Raw genomic sequence first — 18,715 nt, 5'->3', positions numbered from 1 at the left:
TAGTGCTAGTCTGTAAATACATGAAGATGTGGTATTAGATGAAAGAACACATAAGGTTGCTAGACTAACCTACCTGCTGTTAGCTAGGGGCTGGCTAGCAAGGGACAGGAGAGGAAAGGAGCCTGCATTATTTTTATGAGGCCACAGGCTGGATGGATTCCCAAGGCCAGGTGCTTTGTGTCAACCAGCTGATTTCCTAACATTATCAAGAATAACTAAAGAAAGGTGGTCCTTAAAGCCTCCTCGCTTTTTCTCAGACACAAGGAGATGTGCCAGAGAGAGGAGGACAGCTGATCACTGTGATGAAATAAATAATAAAAAGTATGGCTTAACATTAAATAAATTAAATTTAAATACAATATTCAGGAAATCAAGTGGCCTGCTCCCTATATCAGTAGGTGATGCTAGTAAGCTTGAACAAGCTTTCTGTTGCTGAAGGGTTTTCTAAGTCATTGCCATTTTTAGGGAAGATTAAGCTGTTTGATGACAAGGTTTTTATTACACCTTTAGTGTAAGGGAACGGAGGGTTGGCGTATGAAGAGCATCTCTCATGTGCACCATCACATCCAGCTGTAAGAATGTTTCTGTGTGTGCATTATGTATTTTCCCTTCTATTCAACTATCCATCGTACTTCCCTCTTACAGTAATTGTGCTGATAAATATTTTTTCTCATGAAGTAGTTGATCTCATGTCATTTACACAGTAGTTGACAGCAAGCAGCTCCAGAAATCATGTGATGCTATTTGATTACTAGAGCTATTCATATTCTTTAACCAAATCAGGTGATTTCAAAGTGGGAGAATTTAGGATAATCTAAGAATATCCTGTCATAATACTGTTTGTGTTGCTCATGTTGGTTGACAGGATTTGATTGCCTGGAGTCTCGGCCTACTCACTTCTTTTGTAGGCTCTGGTTCTAAATTTTCTCTATGCCATACAAATTGTCCTAAACAAACAAAAAAAAGCAGTAAAAATAGTAATTCTGAAAATTCTCCTAGTAATGGTTGGGAAGATGTTCACAGTGAGTTTCAACTCATTTACTATGAACATGGGGTGTCTAGTGTAAACCCATTGTCTGAACTATTCTGACTGGGAATGAGAATCAAGCACTTCAGAGGTATTTTATTCCATCGTGAAATGGGTGTCTGAGGAGAATGTAAAGAATGGCTCTTGAGAGCACTGGCCCCACCCTCCTTAACCTGTAGATAAAATCTGGATTAGTTTAGTCTACAGGCTTTGTAAAAGGTTATGCATAGATGCAACAAAGTTTGTTCAAAAGAACTGTGTTTAGAGCTAGACAAAATTAAGAGTGAGTAAGCTATTTTAGTCCCATTATATGGGGCTTTGAACTGATATCTTACTTATCTTCAATGATTCCCTCTAATAAGATCGTTTCACTATGGAGAATATTTTCTAGAATAGCATGAAGATTGACGTTATTGTAAGGTCCCTTTGTAACAAACAGCCTGAGTCAGAAGCATCTGCAAGGTATGTAAAATCTGTGTTAAAGACAGCCTCATGCCAAGCAGCCACTGGGTGAGGGGTATGATTTATAAGGAGTTCATCTGATTTATTACTAAATTGGGTGGCTCTTACCACCAGGGTCACAAGGCCAGAATTTCTGCTCTTGACAACTGATCAATCAACTGTGTGCTTAGGTTCTTTGCTGTGTTACAGGAATGTAATGCCTAACCAACCAAACCTTAACCAAACTATAGGCTGTGATGTGTCCCCCAAAATTCCTTGGCATACAGTGGATGTATTTCAACTACAGCCTATGTGAAGATGCACAGTGAAGTTCCTCCTGTCACTGGTTAGCTCTGGGTGAGCCCTGAACTGTCCCACTCTCCCATTTAGGACATAAATCCCAGAATGTATCTTTACTAAATACTGCCTCTAAGGACCGGACCATTCTTTAGCATATGTGACGATAAGACTTTATATAGAATAGAATACCAGACCAGACCATTTCAGTTGGAAGGGTCCTACGATGATGACCTAGTCCAATTGCCTGACCACTTCAGGGCTGACCAAAAGTTAAAGCATGTTATTAAGGGCATTGTCCAAATGAATCTTAAACACTGACAGGCTTGGGTCATTGACCACCTCTCCAGGAAGCCTATTCCTGGGTTTGATCACCTTCTCAGTAAAGAAGTGCTTCCTAATGTATGGTCTAAACCTCCCCTGGTGCAGCTTTGAACATAATAAACTATAGGGATGCAGAGAGGGAGAGAGAGGAATATCCTGGAGAGAAAGCGATCATGTTATAATCAGCCCACACAGCCAGAACAACTTCCATCTTCTCTTTTGCTCAGCAGTATCTGTGAATTCAAGCACGCAATTCCTTTTGACCTCAATACAAGTTGAAATACTAAGAACTGTCTCATGTTACCTGGCCTGCTAGCAAGGCTGGTTTGAACAGAAATGAACTCTGCATCCTAAATACTTCATAATTTACTTAAAGGGAATTTAAATAGTTAATAATGTGACTGTTTAACATGGCAAGTGTTTTTCTAAAGGGTTAACTAGATGAACCTAGGCACATCTTTCTTTCTAGGAAAGATGTTTGGATTTAGGCATTCATTGTGCTCCACAGCTGGAAGAAATTACAGCCAGTGAACTCAAGCAAGCTCACACTACAACGCACGGGCCTGTATACAATCTGTATACAGATTTTTAGGCCAAGAATTAAGCCTTACAGATCACTTTAGGTCAACTGCTCAAGACCTTCTCTTCAACTCATTTTGATTTCAGAGGTCTTTGGGCAGCAGGTCCAATCAGCCACACCCCCAATTCTCTACTGAATGCTTATTTTATTGTGCAGTAATGAAAGAGAAGTTCAGATTTTGCAGATACTACCTTCAGCAGATAACTTTTTCCTATGGCTTTTCAAGGCAACTGGCCAAGTCTGTTCCATCAGCAGACTGTCTGATTCACTGGCCTATATTTAAAAGGGCATCTCAGGGAACATAAGCTGTAATTTTCATTTTCCCTCCTGCTCCTCCAACATGGATACTAAAGCAATATAAATTTCCCTAGACTCTTTCATAGTCCTTCCAAAACTACGTTACTTAGGGCTTGGTTCTCGTCTGATATATTTTTCAGCTGGTGCAGTTTTCACTTCACTCAGACTCAGAATTTAGCCCAAAGATGACCAGATTCTGAGATTTTCGCATTCCTCTGGGTTGGCTTAGTATGGCATTAGCAGCAAGGGAGTACCCTTCTTGAGCCAGTTCCTGGCCAGTGCCTAAGGAGACATAGCTGATGGCCTTTCCATTCCCCCAAACACCCTGCTTTCTTACCTGGGGAGGGGCGAAAATAGAAAGCTGCTTTACAACCACTTCTGATTCCCTGGTAACTCTGATGCTTTTGCTCAGCGTATAGAGGTAGATAAAGAAATAATCTCCATAAGGGGTTTTGCTGTTGTTCAGCTTTGAGGCAGTAATGTACCCATTACCCAATTCAGTGGAGCAACAGCAGATAACCATGGCATATGTTAACCACACATTGTCAGGTAAAACATTCCTTGCTGTCCACTCTTTTTTTTGTCCTGTGTAGTTTCAGATGTTGTGTCACTTCTAATTCTTCCAGTGAAGCCCTTTTTCCCCCCTTTTCTTCTCTCTCTTTTTTTTTTTTGTAATGAGAAAAGTGCTAATAGCCAGACAGAGCAAGACAAGAAATGCTGGAAGAAACATTAAAAACCAAACCAAAACAAATCTTGTAAATGGCTTGGTTTCTGGGTGGGATTTTTTTTGTTTGTTTACATAAAATAAATTAGGTTCCAGGCTTCATGACACAATAGAATATGGATAGAGAAGGGAGAATAAAGCCATTTCTGATTTTTTTTAAAATGTAGTTTTATGCTTTAAAGAAGATGAAATGTCATTTATGGGAGCTGAGAATGTAACACAGATTTTGAATATAGGACTTCAAAAAGATTATCATTGGCTCTCTTTTAAAGCAGTTATTTCCAATTTACTTAGCTTTGCAGACCACCAACATGTTTCCCATGGAAATGTAGATCTTGTATTCTGCTGACCATAGGACTGATTATTTTGTTAGTCGTCTCTCACAGACCTTTCATAGTATTGCAGGGTGTCTTGGGGTAACATTGATAGCACAAGCTAAAATCACAGTGCAAAAGTATTGCATTCTTCTGTCCTGTTCTATGGACACATGCAAAGCAAAACATGTATGATCACATCACTGGGAGACTGGGTAGTTAGTTCTAGACAAACATAACAGTGAAAAAAAGAAAGAGGGGAAAAATAGGTGAGAGCACCGACAGAAACTCTGATGTTAAATGTTTAAGGGCCAAATTCTAGCACCCTTATCTCTGACCAGGACCTGTTTGCTCTTTGTCCTGCGTGTTCCCATTCTAACAAAGTCCAGGCAGAAAGACAAAATTGATAGCCAGTTTTCCTGTGCTGAACTAGTTTATACATGTGGAGCATGCACTGACAAAGGGAGATGAAGTTGAATAGTATGCTCCAATTCTACCTCTGGGGTATGTTGAACTAGGCCCACCGAGGAACAGAAGAATTGCCCAGACTGGAGCAGACCCAGGGCCCACCTACTTCTGTCTTCAACAGTGCCAGCTACCAGGGGTTTCAGTGCAGGGAATAAGGAAGTCTGCAGGAGGGGACTAAACAGTAACCTAGCATCAGGGAAGAGCCAGGTGCTCTCAGACAAGGGCAGGGGTCGTGCGTGTCCCTTATCTAACTCCTGTGTTTCTTTTACCTGTACTATACAGGAAATGAGAGAGATAATCCAAGAATTAATAGACTAGCCAGGACTGAAAATGCAGGTTCTGTCCCTTGCTTGATCATATGGATCATATATGACCTCAGACACATCACTGACATGTGGGACATAGTACATAAATGTGTGTAAATGTGCTAAAAATGTAAACCGAGGTAGGTGGTACTCCCATACCTCATATCATTGCTGTGTGAATACGTGTAGGATGGATGGCTAGGTGATTTGTTGTTGCAGTAATTGGACCCACAGCAGTACATGGGCACGTTGATAAGGATAAGCCGGGATGTTCCTCCTATGCTTAGGTGGAGCGAACTACTGCAACAGAGCAGGAAGGTCCTCTGAAACTGCTTACATGACGTGCCATGTAGTTAACCCTAGAAATGCCTAAATTTGGTGTCACTTCCCTTTGCAGAGAGAACAGGTTTCCAGCTGAGACCAGCTGCAGGACTGCTGTCTGCTCGTGACTTCCTTGCCAGCCTGGCATTTCGTGTCTTCCAGAGCACACAGTATATGAGGCATTTCTCTTCTCCTATGCATTCCCCGGAACCGTAAGTTTGATGCCCTGGCACAATCCTGTCCTTCTGAATGTGTTGGGGATGATTCTCTTGGGAATGGTTCCGGAGCTTTATCCAGTAGTCCACAGAATGAAACAATTTGAGAAACTGGTAGCTGGAGAGTTAGAAGGGGAAGTCATGCATGAGAGGGTGTGGATCTCTGTCTCTCTTGCAAAGTTGTCTGGGGAAGGAAAAGACTGGAGAATATCTGGTTTAATCTTTTCATCCTGCCTTCAGTTACCATCTGTTGGGGTTTGATTCCCTGCTGTGAAACTCTCCCAGTAAGTGCTGGCCAGACAACAGCAATTACATTTCATGAGAAATTACAAGTTCGCACAGACGCTTTTGTTGTATTCTGGGACAAAACAGGGGCCTTTCAAAGATGTTGTGACAGAGGAGACTACTGCCCGTGCCATCCTGAGTGAGACAATAGTCAAAGGTAGCGGGGGGCAGCTAGGTCCCCATGGCAGAAGGGAATGCTCTGCTGCGCTCCCTTCCAGGCCAGGTATGGAGGCAGCTACTGCAGACCAGCCCTCACACTCTGGGGATCTACCGGCTAAAGTCCTTCATGGGAAGTTCATGTAGGGCAGGAAAAGCAAGCTTTATTAAACATGAGGGTCACTTGTTTTCCAGAGACTGCTGCCATGAGTTGTTGGGTCACGTTCCCATGCTAGCTGACAATGAGTTTGCCCAGTTCTCACAGGTAAGAAGCTTGCTCTGCAGGCTGTTTAACCAGCTGCTCTGGATGGCAGGCCAGACATGCCTCAAAGGCATGCAGCTCACCGTGCTTGCAATGCTATTTTAAGACTTGATTGTGCCTGAGTCGCAGCCTCCAGGGGAGATGGGGTAGCAGGGCCCCGGGAGACATCTACTCCAAGGGAGTGGTAGCACTGCTCCCTGTGGACATCATGTAAAAGGAAGGGCAGGCAGTGCTTGCGGGAATTCTCTGTGGGAGGGCTGTGTTGGTCTGCAGAAGGATGCCAGTGAAGCCTCTGCGGTGCTGGGTGTTTGAGTTGCACTGACTCCACTGTTTCCCTGGCTTCCTGTCCTACACCACATGAACCTAACCAGCAACAGCAATCAAGCCCCCAGGGCTGGTTCTGTCTCTGGATGTACATTTTTATCTCACATGATACTTTAATTGTGTCCATCACCATGTCATTCATTAGAGTTGTTTTTTCCTTTTACAACTCACCAGATTCTCACAGCATTCCTCACACTGGTGAGGAGGCTCCAAAAAGCAAACAGGGCTTCTTTGTACAATAAGGGGCTATTTAGTATGAGCAGTCAGCGTCAGACCCAAGTGAACTCAATGACCTTCTATAATTAAAGACTTCAGAACTATGAATGTGCCTCAAAACTGTAGCAGAGGGAAGAAGATAACTCGTATTCTAGGCTTATCAATCAGTGGCCAGTGTGGAAACTGGAAAGAAGAGCAGAGGAGTTACAGGATGTAGGTCCCTGCCAGAATATCTTAAAAAGAAATCCAATTCACCTCATATAATGTGGTTTCCAGTTGTATAGACTTGGATAAACGCCAGTTGCCATTTTGGTCATAAATATTGGTTATTATCAGGTTCAGATGAATAATACTTAAAATATCCTAGTGGTCTATAATTTATTCTGGAAGAACCTTCATCAGTTCAGTTCAGTACCAGAAGTGAAGACACATTAGAAATAAGAGATTATAGCAATTTCAAAACTTTCAGCTTTCCTCTTTTTCCATGTATAACACAGACTATACAGCATGGGATCACATTAAATGCATTTTTACATTTCACTTCTTTTTTTCCCAAAGTATTTTCACAGCTGAAATTAACCCCATGAAAATTGTTTTTGTTCCATTCGACATGAGAGAATGAATGGTGAAAATGCCCTAATTTTGTTTGTTTGCTGCATGATATGGGTCCTGGGATAGCTAAGAAGAGACATCTACAGAGTCCTATTGTGAGAATAAGAATTAACAAGGAGTACAGATGAGAGTAAACAGAATCCTCCCTGCACGGATCTGACCCACTCATAAGGGCTGTCAGAAAGGGAGTGAGAGACAGAAAGGTAATGGCAAAGATAAAACCCACCTTGCTGTCCTTCCTTCTCATCCCTCCCTATAAATCTCTGCCAGTGATAGTCCAGCATTAAGCCAAGAGATGGTTAACTTTATACAGAGAACGCTGAGGATTAAACACTCATCTAATGTGGCTCCCAGTGGTATGTAGCTGGGGGCCAGGGAGAGGTAGGCATCCTGGAAGCCATGGAAGGTCATTTTGGGTGACAAAAACAATGAATAGTTCGTGCTATTCATGCTAGAAATGATGTGGTCCTCCCCCTTCCCCTCTTTCACTCCCTTGGGCTGAATAATCACACTAGTGTAACACTGCCTGCTTGCTTACTTGCTTTAGGATATTGGACTGGCTTCTCTTGGATCATCTGAAGCGGAGATTGAGAAACTGGCCACAGTAAGTACAGATGGCAGTTTAATATTGGAGGCAAAACCCAAACGATTCACTGCATATCCTTTACTGTGCAGGAAAGGCTCTTATCCAGTGTCTCAGATGAGCTACAAAAATGGGAGCATCTGCGGGATTGTCTCTTCTCCTCATCCACAGGTTAGGGAGGTGTTGGAGCAGGGGCTGGAGTCCCTCTGTGGGAGCCCAGAAGCATGTGTTTCCACCTGAGGAAATACTTATACTTCTTGCTTCTATAGGAATATATTGCTGAAGCTGGGTTTCTACAATTTCAGCCACAGGAGGGTCCCAACTCTCTTTCCAGATTCACCTAACAGATGGGATACCCAGGGTGGTTCCTGCATTTTCTCCTACACAAGGTGCAAGGAAGCATCAGAATTTGATTCACTCTGTACTCATTAATTTCACAAAATAGATGAGCATTTAAAAGTAATTTGAGAGCAGGTACTGTCATTGGGTTCTGAGTCACTAGGCTATATACATCTGCCAAAACAATTCATGCAGCCTCTTACTGCTATCTTTCTGAAAGTGGGCTGGAGGCCAGATGATTTTTTTTTCTGATAATGACAGCCATTTCCTAGTCTTGATGATATTATCAGGGGAGGAGAGAAGCCTTACCCTCAGCCAGCAGGGTGAGGCTCATTCAGGAGAGCAGGTAGAAGGGAGGAGACTGTCACTCCTGAAATTCCTCACCCAGTCCACAACCCCACTCATGGTCAACTGCACTGAGGCACTCCGTGAAGGACATTACGGCTCACCTAAAATCTATCTGCACGTATCCGTCCTTAGGTCAAGACTAGGTAAGACTAGCAGTATTTTTCGAGTTCGTAGAGCAAAAGATACCAGTGCTGAATTTTTCGTAGCATCATCCAGGTCCTGGGCTGGTGATGTGAGGGGACTATGTGGCAAGAGGCAGTGACGTGTCCACATTTCCTCTGCAATTTCCCCTCTCTGGGTCTGGAGAGACTAGAGTAAGATTAAGACCCGTGCCTTTGCTAGGGTTAAAAGAATTATGGGTCCCGGAGAGACATTTTGCATCATTACCCAGGTGTTGGTGAGATTGGGTGAAGGCCAGTGACTTACATAGCATTCCTCTGCAAACAGCCCTCCCTGATCCTGGACTGTCTAGGACTAGGTTAGAGATAGGGTTAAGGTTAGAAGAATGATGGGCAGAAGAATTTCATATCTGAAACTGTCATAATATCATCTAGGGTTTGGGGAGGTAGAAAAAGGGCATCTTTTTGAAAGGGCTACCTGCAGTTCAGGATCTGTGAGAATACAATTTTGTAAGTGCCATTCACATATTCTGAACTGTAAACACATTCCTGATCAACATCTCAGTCTTCAATTGTTTAAAAGTTAGATGTCTAATCTAGGCTTATTTAGGTTCCTTCACTAGAAAGTGAAGATAGAGAAGAACCTGTAATGTATTCGCTACCCTGACATAGATGTCTAACATAAATCCTTTCTTATTTCCGGAAGTCCCTGTCATTCTCTGTTCATTATAAAGAGAATGTATGTAACTAGCTTAGATGATACAACAACATTTAAGCTAACTAGACGCTTATTTAAAGAGTCTCAACTTCACTTGTTGCTATGGTCTATAACGTTTGTAAGACAAACTTTGAAATGCCCTTATTTCATTGAGTCCCTGGACTTCTCTAAGCAGGTGGATCTGTGCACAAGAGAGAGGAAATTGTTCATGCCATCCACAGAGTACCACTAATACTGTGTCTTGTACCTTGTTAGAATAGTGAGAGCTGAAAAAATCTCACTAACTAAAAGCCAAATACAGGATATTTAAGGAAACACTAAAAAGAATTCCTCCTCCTCCCATGCCTCATTCTCCAGACAAAAAGACCTTCTGCAAAATAAGGAGATAGTCAAAAGTCTTTTCACTGTGAAATAATAAGAATCAAGATTCTTAACACAATAAGAATGCAGAATTATTCACTGAACGGTAGAGAAACCAGTTCAGGATTCTGCAGAAAGATTCTGGCATGCTGTTTCTTTACTGGTAAATTTGCAGGCCGAAAACTTCAAAATTATAAGACATGTGAAAGTGTGGGAGACAGAAACAAAGTAAGAGGCAGAATAGACAGAATAACATAGAGTTTCACATTATTTTACAAACTGCCTGCAGTTCTTCAAGAAGGGTGATGAGAATGCAATGCTTATGGCTAAACTGAAGCCAAGGTCCAGCCCTGCGTATGAGGCAGCAAAGACCTCTGTGTCCCTAAAGGAACCTTGCAGAGCTGTGACCCAAAGCGATATTCTTGAAATGCCTCATGTTTTCCATGCTTTTTCTTTTGCACAACACCTATCCAGCTGCTCAGGGGCCAGGCTGTGCCCAGAATTGGTCCTCCACCGTGCGTTTCCTTAGATGCTATAATGAGGGAAGGGCTAACAGGCTGGCAGAGCCAAGAGTTGCTTTTATCCCACTGCTGTCCAGCAGGTAAAGGAAGTATGGTCCTAAGCATCCTTTATTGCAAGAAGAGCTGACAGAGTTTATTTTCTACTGGAGCATGATAAAGATGTAATTGGCATAATCTTAAAGGGTACATTACTGCCAAGGGATAAGTTGTTCTTCAATTCTTCTGAATGCTATGACACAAAGGAGGAGAGAAACTACCCTTTCAAGTACCTTTCCTACAGTCATGAACCCTCTATGGGTGTCTACTTGTCCTTCTGGGGACTATGGGTTGAAATCTGTCACCTTCTACTGACTATAATGAAGCTCAGAGCTAAGAGGTTGCAGGGTAATTTGTAACATCTTCAAATGAAAGAAGGGGATAGGACTTTATAACTTTATTTACCCATGTAATTATCATTAGCAATTTTTTTTTCTTTTTCGGGGGGAGTGAGAATGGGGAAGAAGGCAAGTTTTGAAAAATATGTGTTATAATTTGTGTGTGTTTTGTATGTTGAGAGAAAAAATAATTTTCTTAAAATATACAACTACAAAATTTGAAGATACAAAGACATTAAGGAATAAGGATAAAAGAAAATTAAAGGAAAAATGAGAAGCTTAAAAATGAACTGCCTGTTGAGACTGTTTTTCACAAGTTGTTCTTATTACCAGCTTTATTGGTTCACTGTGGAGTTTGGTCTCTGCAAGCAAAATGGATCGATCAAAGCTTATGGGGCAGGACTGCTGTCATCTTATGGGGAGCTTACGGTATGTGTCAAATGTATGTTATTGAAAGATATCTATAATCCAGTTTTCTGAACTCTCTGGTAAAAGCAAAGAGTTGTTTACTTACATCAAACAATATAATTTAAAATACTGATTTTTTTTTTGCAAAGCAATCCATTCTTCCTTCCCAGAAGCTATTGAGTAGGGGAAAAACAACTGTAGGGTTGTACCTGTCTTCCACCTGAAGAGATGAAATGTAATGAAAGCAACCATCCTATAAAGTGTTAGATTTGCTTCTTACTGCTCCTGTCCAGTAGTAAAACCGGTTGGCTTCAACGTAAAACTCCTGTACCTTTCTGAATCACTCGCTAGAGGGCAATATTATGCCTATTATGAACTCCGCTACTTTGTCCATGCCATCGACGCTCATCCACATATGAATCAGAAAGGCACTGACTGACTGGACCAACTAAAGTGCAAAGAAACTGTAAATAGTATGGACACTGACAAAAAGAAAATGCTTTAGTATTTTACATTCCTAAATACGTTTCAAAACTAATCCCAGCTCGAGTTTTATGTAGGTGAAAATCTGTGTACACAGGTTTGATACTGCCCTGCCTGGACAGATTAACTGTGGCAAGAGTGTACAGTCGTACACCTTTACAGAAAGCTTATGGGTTTCCCCTCCTTTGGACAAACAACTGATACCCCTATCAGATATTAATTTCTCCTCAGTTTCGCAGAGCACTGAAGCAGATGACCAGTTTCTAAGTGCAAAAACCCTAAGCTGATATTGGCAGGTCTCAGTTGCGTCAGGTTGTGCAGATACTGGATGATATTTTTTGAATTAGTAAGAGCCAAAGGAAAATAAAAATCACCATTTTCAGGCATTTTTATAAACCAGAAATAATTTTTTTTTCACGGGAGATATATTTTAAGACTAACACAACAGCCTAACAACCAGCTACACGATACATTCACATGGAACCATGGCTGGATTAGCACAGCTTGGACTCCCATAACTGGAGACAGTTGGATTGTTATGACAATAAACATATTACAAAACTCTCGTAATAGTCAGCCTGCTTCCCAGTCAATTGACAGAAGGAAGAAACAACATGTTAACATATCTCAAGACATTTATAGTAGGAGTCCCAAGAGAGAGGCAGTTGAGAGTTAACATATAGAAAGGGGAGCCCTCCCAGACATCAAGCTTAATTTTACCACCTGCCAAGTTTAGCATTGGTTTTCTCCCAACATGTGCAATTTGGAGACTTTTGTGAGCAAGGTCGGTGGTATATGACTTGCAGAGCTTTCCCTCTTGATAAGCTGAGAGATCCGCATGCTCATTAACCCTCTAGAGAAATAAACATGCCTTCCTTTCTATATAGCGACCTGATCTTGTGCCTGCCTGCTCATGAACATGAGCAAAAGTGTGCTAACACTGTTGCAGCACTATCCATAGAACAGTGAAACATATTGTTCTGAAACAACAGAACAATGAGCTCCCTTACAAATTAGGTTCCAGTGCAATGCATTTGGTTTAGCTGTCTATCTGTAGGATAAGGCTGAAGCTATTGTTTTTCTGAGAATCCTTCAGTGCTTGCTATATTCCCAGCCAACAAACAGAAAACCTAGGCTTGCTTTTATTTACCTGGTAAAACTAAAAAGGTCCAATATCAAAGCATAGTTCAAGGAAATGTTTATTCTACTCTGCCTGCCTGAATACTTTATAGTTTTAAATCAAATGCATTTACATGTTAAACAGGGTACTAAAGGGCAGAGGTAATCATGTTTCCAATACTTAGGCAGCTTTCATGGTAATATGCACCGCAGAATCTATCTGCGTGATGTTACCTCCTTTTTCTGTTTAATTTTGACACAGATGAAGGTAAAAGTCACATCAGAAATGCTCGCCTTTGGTGGCTGGAGTTGGGTGTACCAAACTTGTGCTCTCTCTCCTCACTTTCTATCTTTTTCTTCACCAGACTCTTCTGCTTTTGATTAAAGTAATAGGCAAGAACTGCTTGTTCACAAAACTGTGCTATATAACGCAAAAGGAAGACTGCATGTCAAATTCCCTACCTCTAAGGTTGACAAGGGAAGTAGTAACTGTCCTTGTCTTGATAAATGGCAGATTCTTGTCATTACTTTTACCATCAGTAGTTGTTGGGTTAACAACTGGATTGCTGGATAAACTTTTGATAGGCCACCTAGGTCTTCATCCATCATATTACTGAAATTACATGCAGATGTGATAGCACTTATATTCAATAGGTAATGAAGAAGGATTTCCCCCCTTCCAAAAGTGTGTCCATCTTGCATGTAACACCTAAGACAGTCTGAAGATGGGCAAGTAGTTCCCCAGCAACGCTGCTATGTGCCCTGTATGATCCCTCTGTGAGCTCTGCAAGTTCATCACTGTGTAGCTTTTGGGACAGCAGCTTAGTGGGTTCTGTGCACTTCACCTTGAACATTTGAAACTTCTTGTACACAAATTAATTATATCCATGGCCGTAAGTGCTGAAGTTTGCTTTTACAGCCAACTGATTCATCTCACAGATTTTTATTTGGAACAAAACTGAAATACGCAAATGTTTCCATTTAATCATTCTAGTCTGCATGAGCATCTGATTCTAACTTCAGTATAGACAGTGGCAGTGTGAGTAAAGTGCTGAGGTCCTATGCTTAAGCACCTGCTAGCAACTTGAAAATGTATACCAACTATTTCTTTTACAGCTGAAGAGAGGAAATATGTGTAGTACAGTGTCTATTTCGTAGAAGGGATTTTTTTAGAAATGCAGCAGTGGCTAGGCAGTTTTGCTAGAGAAGTTGAAGACTGGAGGATAATGAGGCTCATGATAGCCTTCCATTTCTTGCAAAGCTCATTTTGCAGTCTTAGACTCGCTCTTGAGAAAGCTCTAGGTAAGTTTTGCTACTGCTTGGGAGAAAGCCATTGTCCTCCCTGATAATGATCTGCCAGTCTTCTCAGCATGGGCCCAGACATGGGCTTGTGCATGGAGGCCCCAAACTCGGTTCCATATCATTCAGCTGATCAGCATATTTGGCACAGGCAGACTCCAGCTCATGTGATGGAGGAGACACGCTCCTGGCATGAGTTACTAAGGCATGAGTTACTAAGGCTAGGTGGTTGGCTACAAGAACATAACATCTAACTAGCTGGAAAGGGTGAGCAGCTGTATGTCCAGCTAATGTTATGTGAGAACTTAGCATCAGCAAGGAGCCTGGGAACATCCCTGAACTCCAGCCTGGACCGACTGTCTGTGGGTGTGTGACTGTGACCCAGGGAACCACATCCTCACTACAAAATCTTTAAAATGTTTTCCTTTTCTCCACAGCACCCACTCTGACCAGTTTGAACTCAGCTTCAGGTAGTTATTTTCTGTGGATGAGCTGATCCTGCCCCAGCTCAGGACATATCTTGGGAGAAAGGCAGAGGATGAGAGGTAGAGCTAGATGCCCTCTGCATGAGACTTGCACTTGAATCTGTGTTATCTAAGAAATCAGCAGCTAGGTACTGGGAGGGGCAGGATAACCATACTCAAGTCTACACTGAACAACTGTAACGGGTCTGACTGCTAGCCAACCTTGCCTCCTCTGAACTGTAAGAATTCCTCCCCAACAGCTCTTGGTATTGCACTGTTTATTTCACTATATTCCGTCAGCTGTTCTACATTATCCAAAATGCTTCTCCTGTTAACACTCAGCTGGACTCTGTCCTCCATACTGTAAAATCTTATGGCTCATACCACACTTCTGGCAGCACTCAGTGCAACATATGCTTTTCTTGCAGCTCAACAAGTACTTAACTTGTAGAGGCCTTTAAGGCCATCCGGTTTCAAGCTGAACTTCCACTGAAATCAAGGGGATTTCAGTTCTGCTTCAACACTGACAGCATAGTGGGACTCCTGTCAGGTTTTGAGTTTCTGAAATCTTTTCCCATTAGTCCCCGGAGTTTCTAAGATTATAAGAGCAGCCTCATGTTTGTGTATACCATCCATCTTAGATTGTATGAGTGCTCTCCAAGGTTTACTCTTCAATTACACACTGCAAATGAAGAACAGGAAAACCACCATCTTTTATCATTTTATATTCTTGTTCTTTTTAAAAAAACCAAAAAACCCTGTATTAATTTCTGCACCAGTTCTGCAACAAATTGGCCTACTGGTTAAGGCAAGCCTCCTCTGATGGAGAGTTCAGGTTCAGTTCAGTGAAATATCTAAAAATGTGCTTAAGGATACTGTCTGAATTTTTCCAGTTAGCAGATTGAGCTCTGTCACCCACTCTTACCTGTTATTTACAAGTACCATGAGAGTTGGAATTTGGATCATAAAATAGTGAAGGGAGCCTTTCAAAGACTGGGGAAGAAGAAGGACAAAAAGGCAGATCTCAAAGAAGGGGTGGGTACTAAAAGACTGTCCCTAGGTAGATGGGGCCCAGTCTCCAGGCTGAAGATGGAAAGAAAGATTTCAGTGTTGACTGGGTTGAGTTGCCTTTTTCCTCTTTCTTTGTACCCAGGACACTTCACTGAAGTGGCCATGGCACTTGCCAACCTGGCCAACTGGAGGCCAAACAGCTTTCAGGCACATCTACGGTGCAGTTCAGATGTCACTGGAGCTGAGCTAGCTTTGAACTCTCTCACTTGGGTTCCAGGGGCAGACAAACTGTGCAGGAACTCACTTTAAGCTGCCTTCCCAGGACCCTGTCCAGGTACTAAACAACCAATGCCAATACCTATGCAATCACACTGTCACCAGCTCTGCTGCTGGCCAGTTTAAGGTATCTGCAGTATGTGTAAACAGATGATGGATGTGCCTATGGACTGCCGTGTGGACATAAGTGGCTTCCATAATCCTCCTGTCTGCCTGAGGGGACAATGTAGAAGAACCTGAGAAGAACATAGAGAACTTCTGTGGGCCCAGAACCCAAACACACACACACAGAGTATAGAGCATATTTATATCTTGGGTTTCAGGGAAGATTTTAGGCTGCTTAACTGGCATGGGAGCTGTGCAGAAAATACTAGGAGCATTCTGTCCGTTTTTTGGTGGAGTGGGAAATGTGAGATTTGTGACATGGACTGGGCACTTTGAGATAGTGCTGCACAGGACTGTGAATCTTCTATGATACCAGTTGAAAAAAGCATCATGATGTTATTTTTTCTTCTAAATATTCAGATTTTGGGGGGTGGCATAGACTTTCCCCTCCCTGTCTGAGAACGTGGAGATGCTACCAAATCATACATCACTGTAATACAGGAAATATATCTTTCTTTTTTTTTTTTTCTCTTCTTTTTAAAAATTATTTTTTTATTTGGTTTATTAACTGCTAATTATGAAAAGCAGATTTCACCTGTGAAAGAACAGGGCTTGATAGTACCTTTAAGTATTCCACAGAGAGCATTTCATAGCCCAGTGGGCACAAATTCTTGCTATATTCATTCACCTGCTCTAACCTGTGTTGTTCCTGTCACAAAGTACGCTTTATCAAACAAGCCAGAGTACAAGCCTCTTGATCCAGAAGTGACTGCAGTTCACCCCTATCAGGATCAAGCTTTCCAGCCTGTCTATTTCATAGCAGAAAATTTGGAAGACGCCAAGGCCAAACTTCAGTAAGTAAAGCGTTTGTGAGTATTTTCATTGAGGGGGGCACACCATCTTGAATCCTAATCTCAAATACATCTACCACTACTGCAATAACCATGCCAGGCTCTCTCTACTGCACACTTCATCTGCACAGTGTTTTTTTTACAACAAAGTTAAACACGAGATTGCTTATCTCAGAAAAGCTTCACAGAAAATCATAACTATATATTGTTATGCCCTGTCCCATACTTCATCTTAGCAATGCCTCATTTTAGCAACTTCTGAAGTAAATTCTGTAACTGAATAGTGAGAGTAGAGCTCAGCCCCACAGTTGGGGTGCCTATGTGCTAGTCCATACAAGTAGGAGGTCATGAAGAACTGATTTACCCAAGGTCACACAGAAATTTTATAGCAGGCTCAGGAATTAACATGGATCAGCAGGGGGCTTAAAAACAAGATTGCCTTTCTCCTCTGAGTATATCTGCAAAAGAATGCAGAATCAGCATTCACAGTCAATCTAATTTCTACAAATTAGCTGACTGCAACCTAAATAACATTATTTCAAATTACCTTGAGGTGTTTCTAGATGCATTTCTTTGATTGTGTTATGTTACGTAGTAAGGATTTTTTTTTAAAGAAAGCAGGGTTTAAATTCTGGCCTTTACCTCCAATAGTTAGAACAACATAACCAGTTCTGGCTGGAGGCAGGAGGCTGGTTGTGGAGCTACTGGGGAGCATGTAGGAGCTGAAATGAGGAATTCATTAGAGGAAGAGAACCTGGGCCAGACTTATTGCCTGCTCCCCCCACCTCTTCCCCAGAAGCACTGTCTGCTGGGGTTATAGCAATGGCAAATTAGGCCCCTCATCTTAAAGCTGAAGGTTCACGTTAAGTTATTAATGTGTGTAAAAACATGGCTGAGAGCTCACTGGCAGAAGAAAGAAGATTTTCAAGAGCATTTAACTCAGGCAAAACTGAAAAGAACTTACAAGGACAAGGAATACACCATTCTCAGACTTGAAGCTTTTTCATACATTTTTTCAAGATAGCTGCGCAGCCAAAGCTGCTCAAAATAACCGAAGGCAGAAGAGTCTGTCAGAACGGAAAACATAAGGCAACATCAGTACAGGGGGTTCCTACCAGCATGTACTTAATGGAAACATTGTCAAAAATGGCAAGCAATCGGGTTTTTTCTTTTAACAGAGACAGCAAAATAGCCCAGGATACCTACCATCAACAGGTTTTTAGAATTTTACGCAGAAAGAACTACTCCAGGTTATTTCTTGGAAGTGAAGGCAGCAGACTTTCTGTGTTCCTGCATTTCTCAGCCTGTGGTTGTAATAACTCCGAACTGCTCTGAATGTAGAGCTGCAAGAACACAGACAGGTCTGAGCCAGCCATGCTGAAAAGCAGGCACTGCAGATCAGAACTAGTTCAGCCGTGGGGAGGATGTACTGCACCAGGCAATGTTAAGGCGTAAGAGTGAGGAGGTGTCACAGCAGCCTCTGCTCCCTGATAAGTCCATGCCTACATACTGAGAAATTAGGTCCTTCAGGTTTTGCACTTAGGGAAATGGCTTCTGAACCAGCAGCTCTGTCTTCTTCTCCCACAGAAACTATGTGATGAAGATCAAGAAGCCTTTTTCTCTGCACTACAACCCGTTCACCAGCAGCATAGAGGTTATGGACACGCCTCAGAAAGTCAAGAGGGCACTCCATCAAATGAAAGAGGAACTGAAAAATCTCTGCTTGGCCCTTGAGAATCTCTCTTAAAACTACAACCATACATCTCACCTGGCATTGAGATACTTGTAGACAGTCCCAGCACTTGAAGATTTAGTGATGAAGTTGTAGTGGCATGCAAAAATCTTTAACCCCCAGAACAGCTCTGTCAAGCTAATCTTTTCACTGTAATTTAGGCTACTGACTTAGCCACATTAATGAGTTCCCATTGAGTATGTTTTGATGACAAACAAGACCAAATTACTCCAATTTTTGGTAGATGATATGAGCTACAGCTCTTTGGAGTGTATTTATCTGTTATTATTGGACTCTTACAGGTTTTTTTATTCACCTGCCACCTTTTCAGGTTATCTGTCACAAAATAGCACAGTAGCTCTTCAGCCACACAGTCTTTTACTTGCTGCTTAAATGACATGATCGCAATATTTTAGACTGTCTAGCTGCCTACAGTT

The 18,715-nt window shown here is 41.9% G+C and overlaps 1 protein-coding gene across 1 annotated transcript in view; it reads left to right on the top strand.

Moving 5' to 3' along the window:
• The window catches only part of LOC104135597 (tyrosine 3-monooxygenase), a 32,868-nt gene extending 14,575 nt beyond the window's left edge, over positions 1 to 18,293 (top strand). The window contains exons 7-12 of the mRNA XM_009649264.1: positions 5,175 to 5,310; positions 5,950 to 6,019; positions 7,716 to 7,772; positions 10,864 to 10,959; positions 16,416 to 16,549; positions 18,134 to 18,293. Of these exons, the coding sequence (XP_009647559.1) occupies positions 5,175 to 5,310; positions 5,950 to 6,019; positions 7,716 to 7,772; positions 10,864 to 10,959; positions 16,416 to 16,549; positions 18,134 to 18,293 (653 nt within the window). The remainder of the gene's footprint in view (positions 1 to 5,174; positions 5,311 to 5,949; positions 6,020 to 7,715; positions 7,773 to 10,863; positions 10,960 to 16,415; positions 16,550 to 18,133) is intronic.
• Positions 18,294 to 18,715: the final 422 nt, after the last annotated feature.

This window comes from Egretta garzetta, unplaced genomic scaffold, assembly GCF_000687185.1.
Source record: "Egretta garzetta isolate BGI_Z169 unplaced genomic scaffold, ASM68718v1 scaffold321, whole genome shotgun sequence".
Lineage (NCBI taxonomy): Eukaryota > Metazoa > Chordata > Aves > Pelecaniformes > Ardeidae > Egretta > Egretta garzetta.
This window is presented reverse-complemented; position numbering and strand designations above follow the sequence as displayed.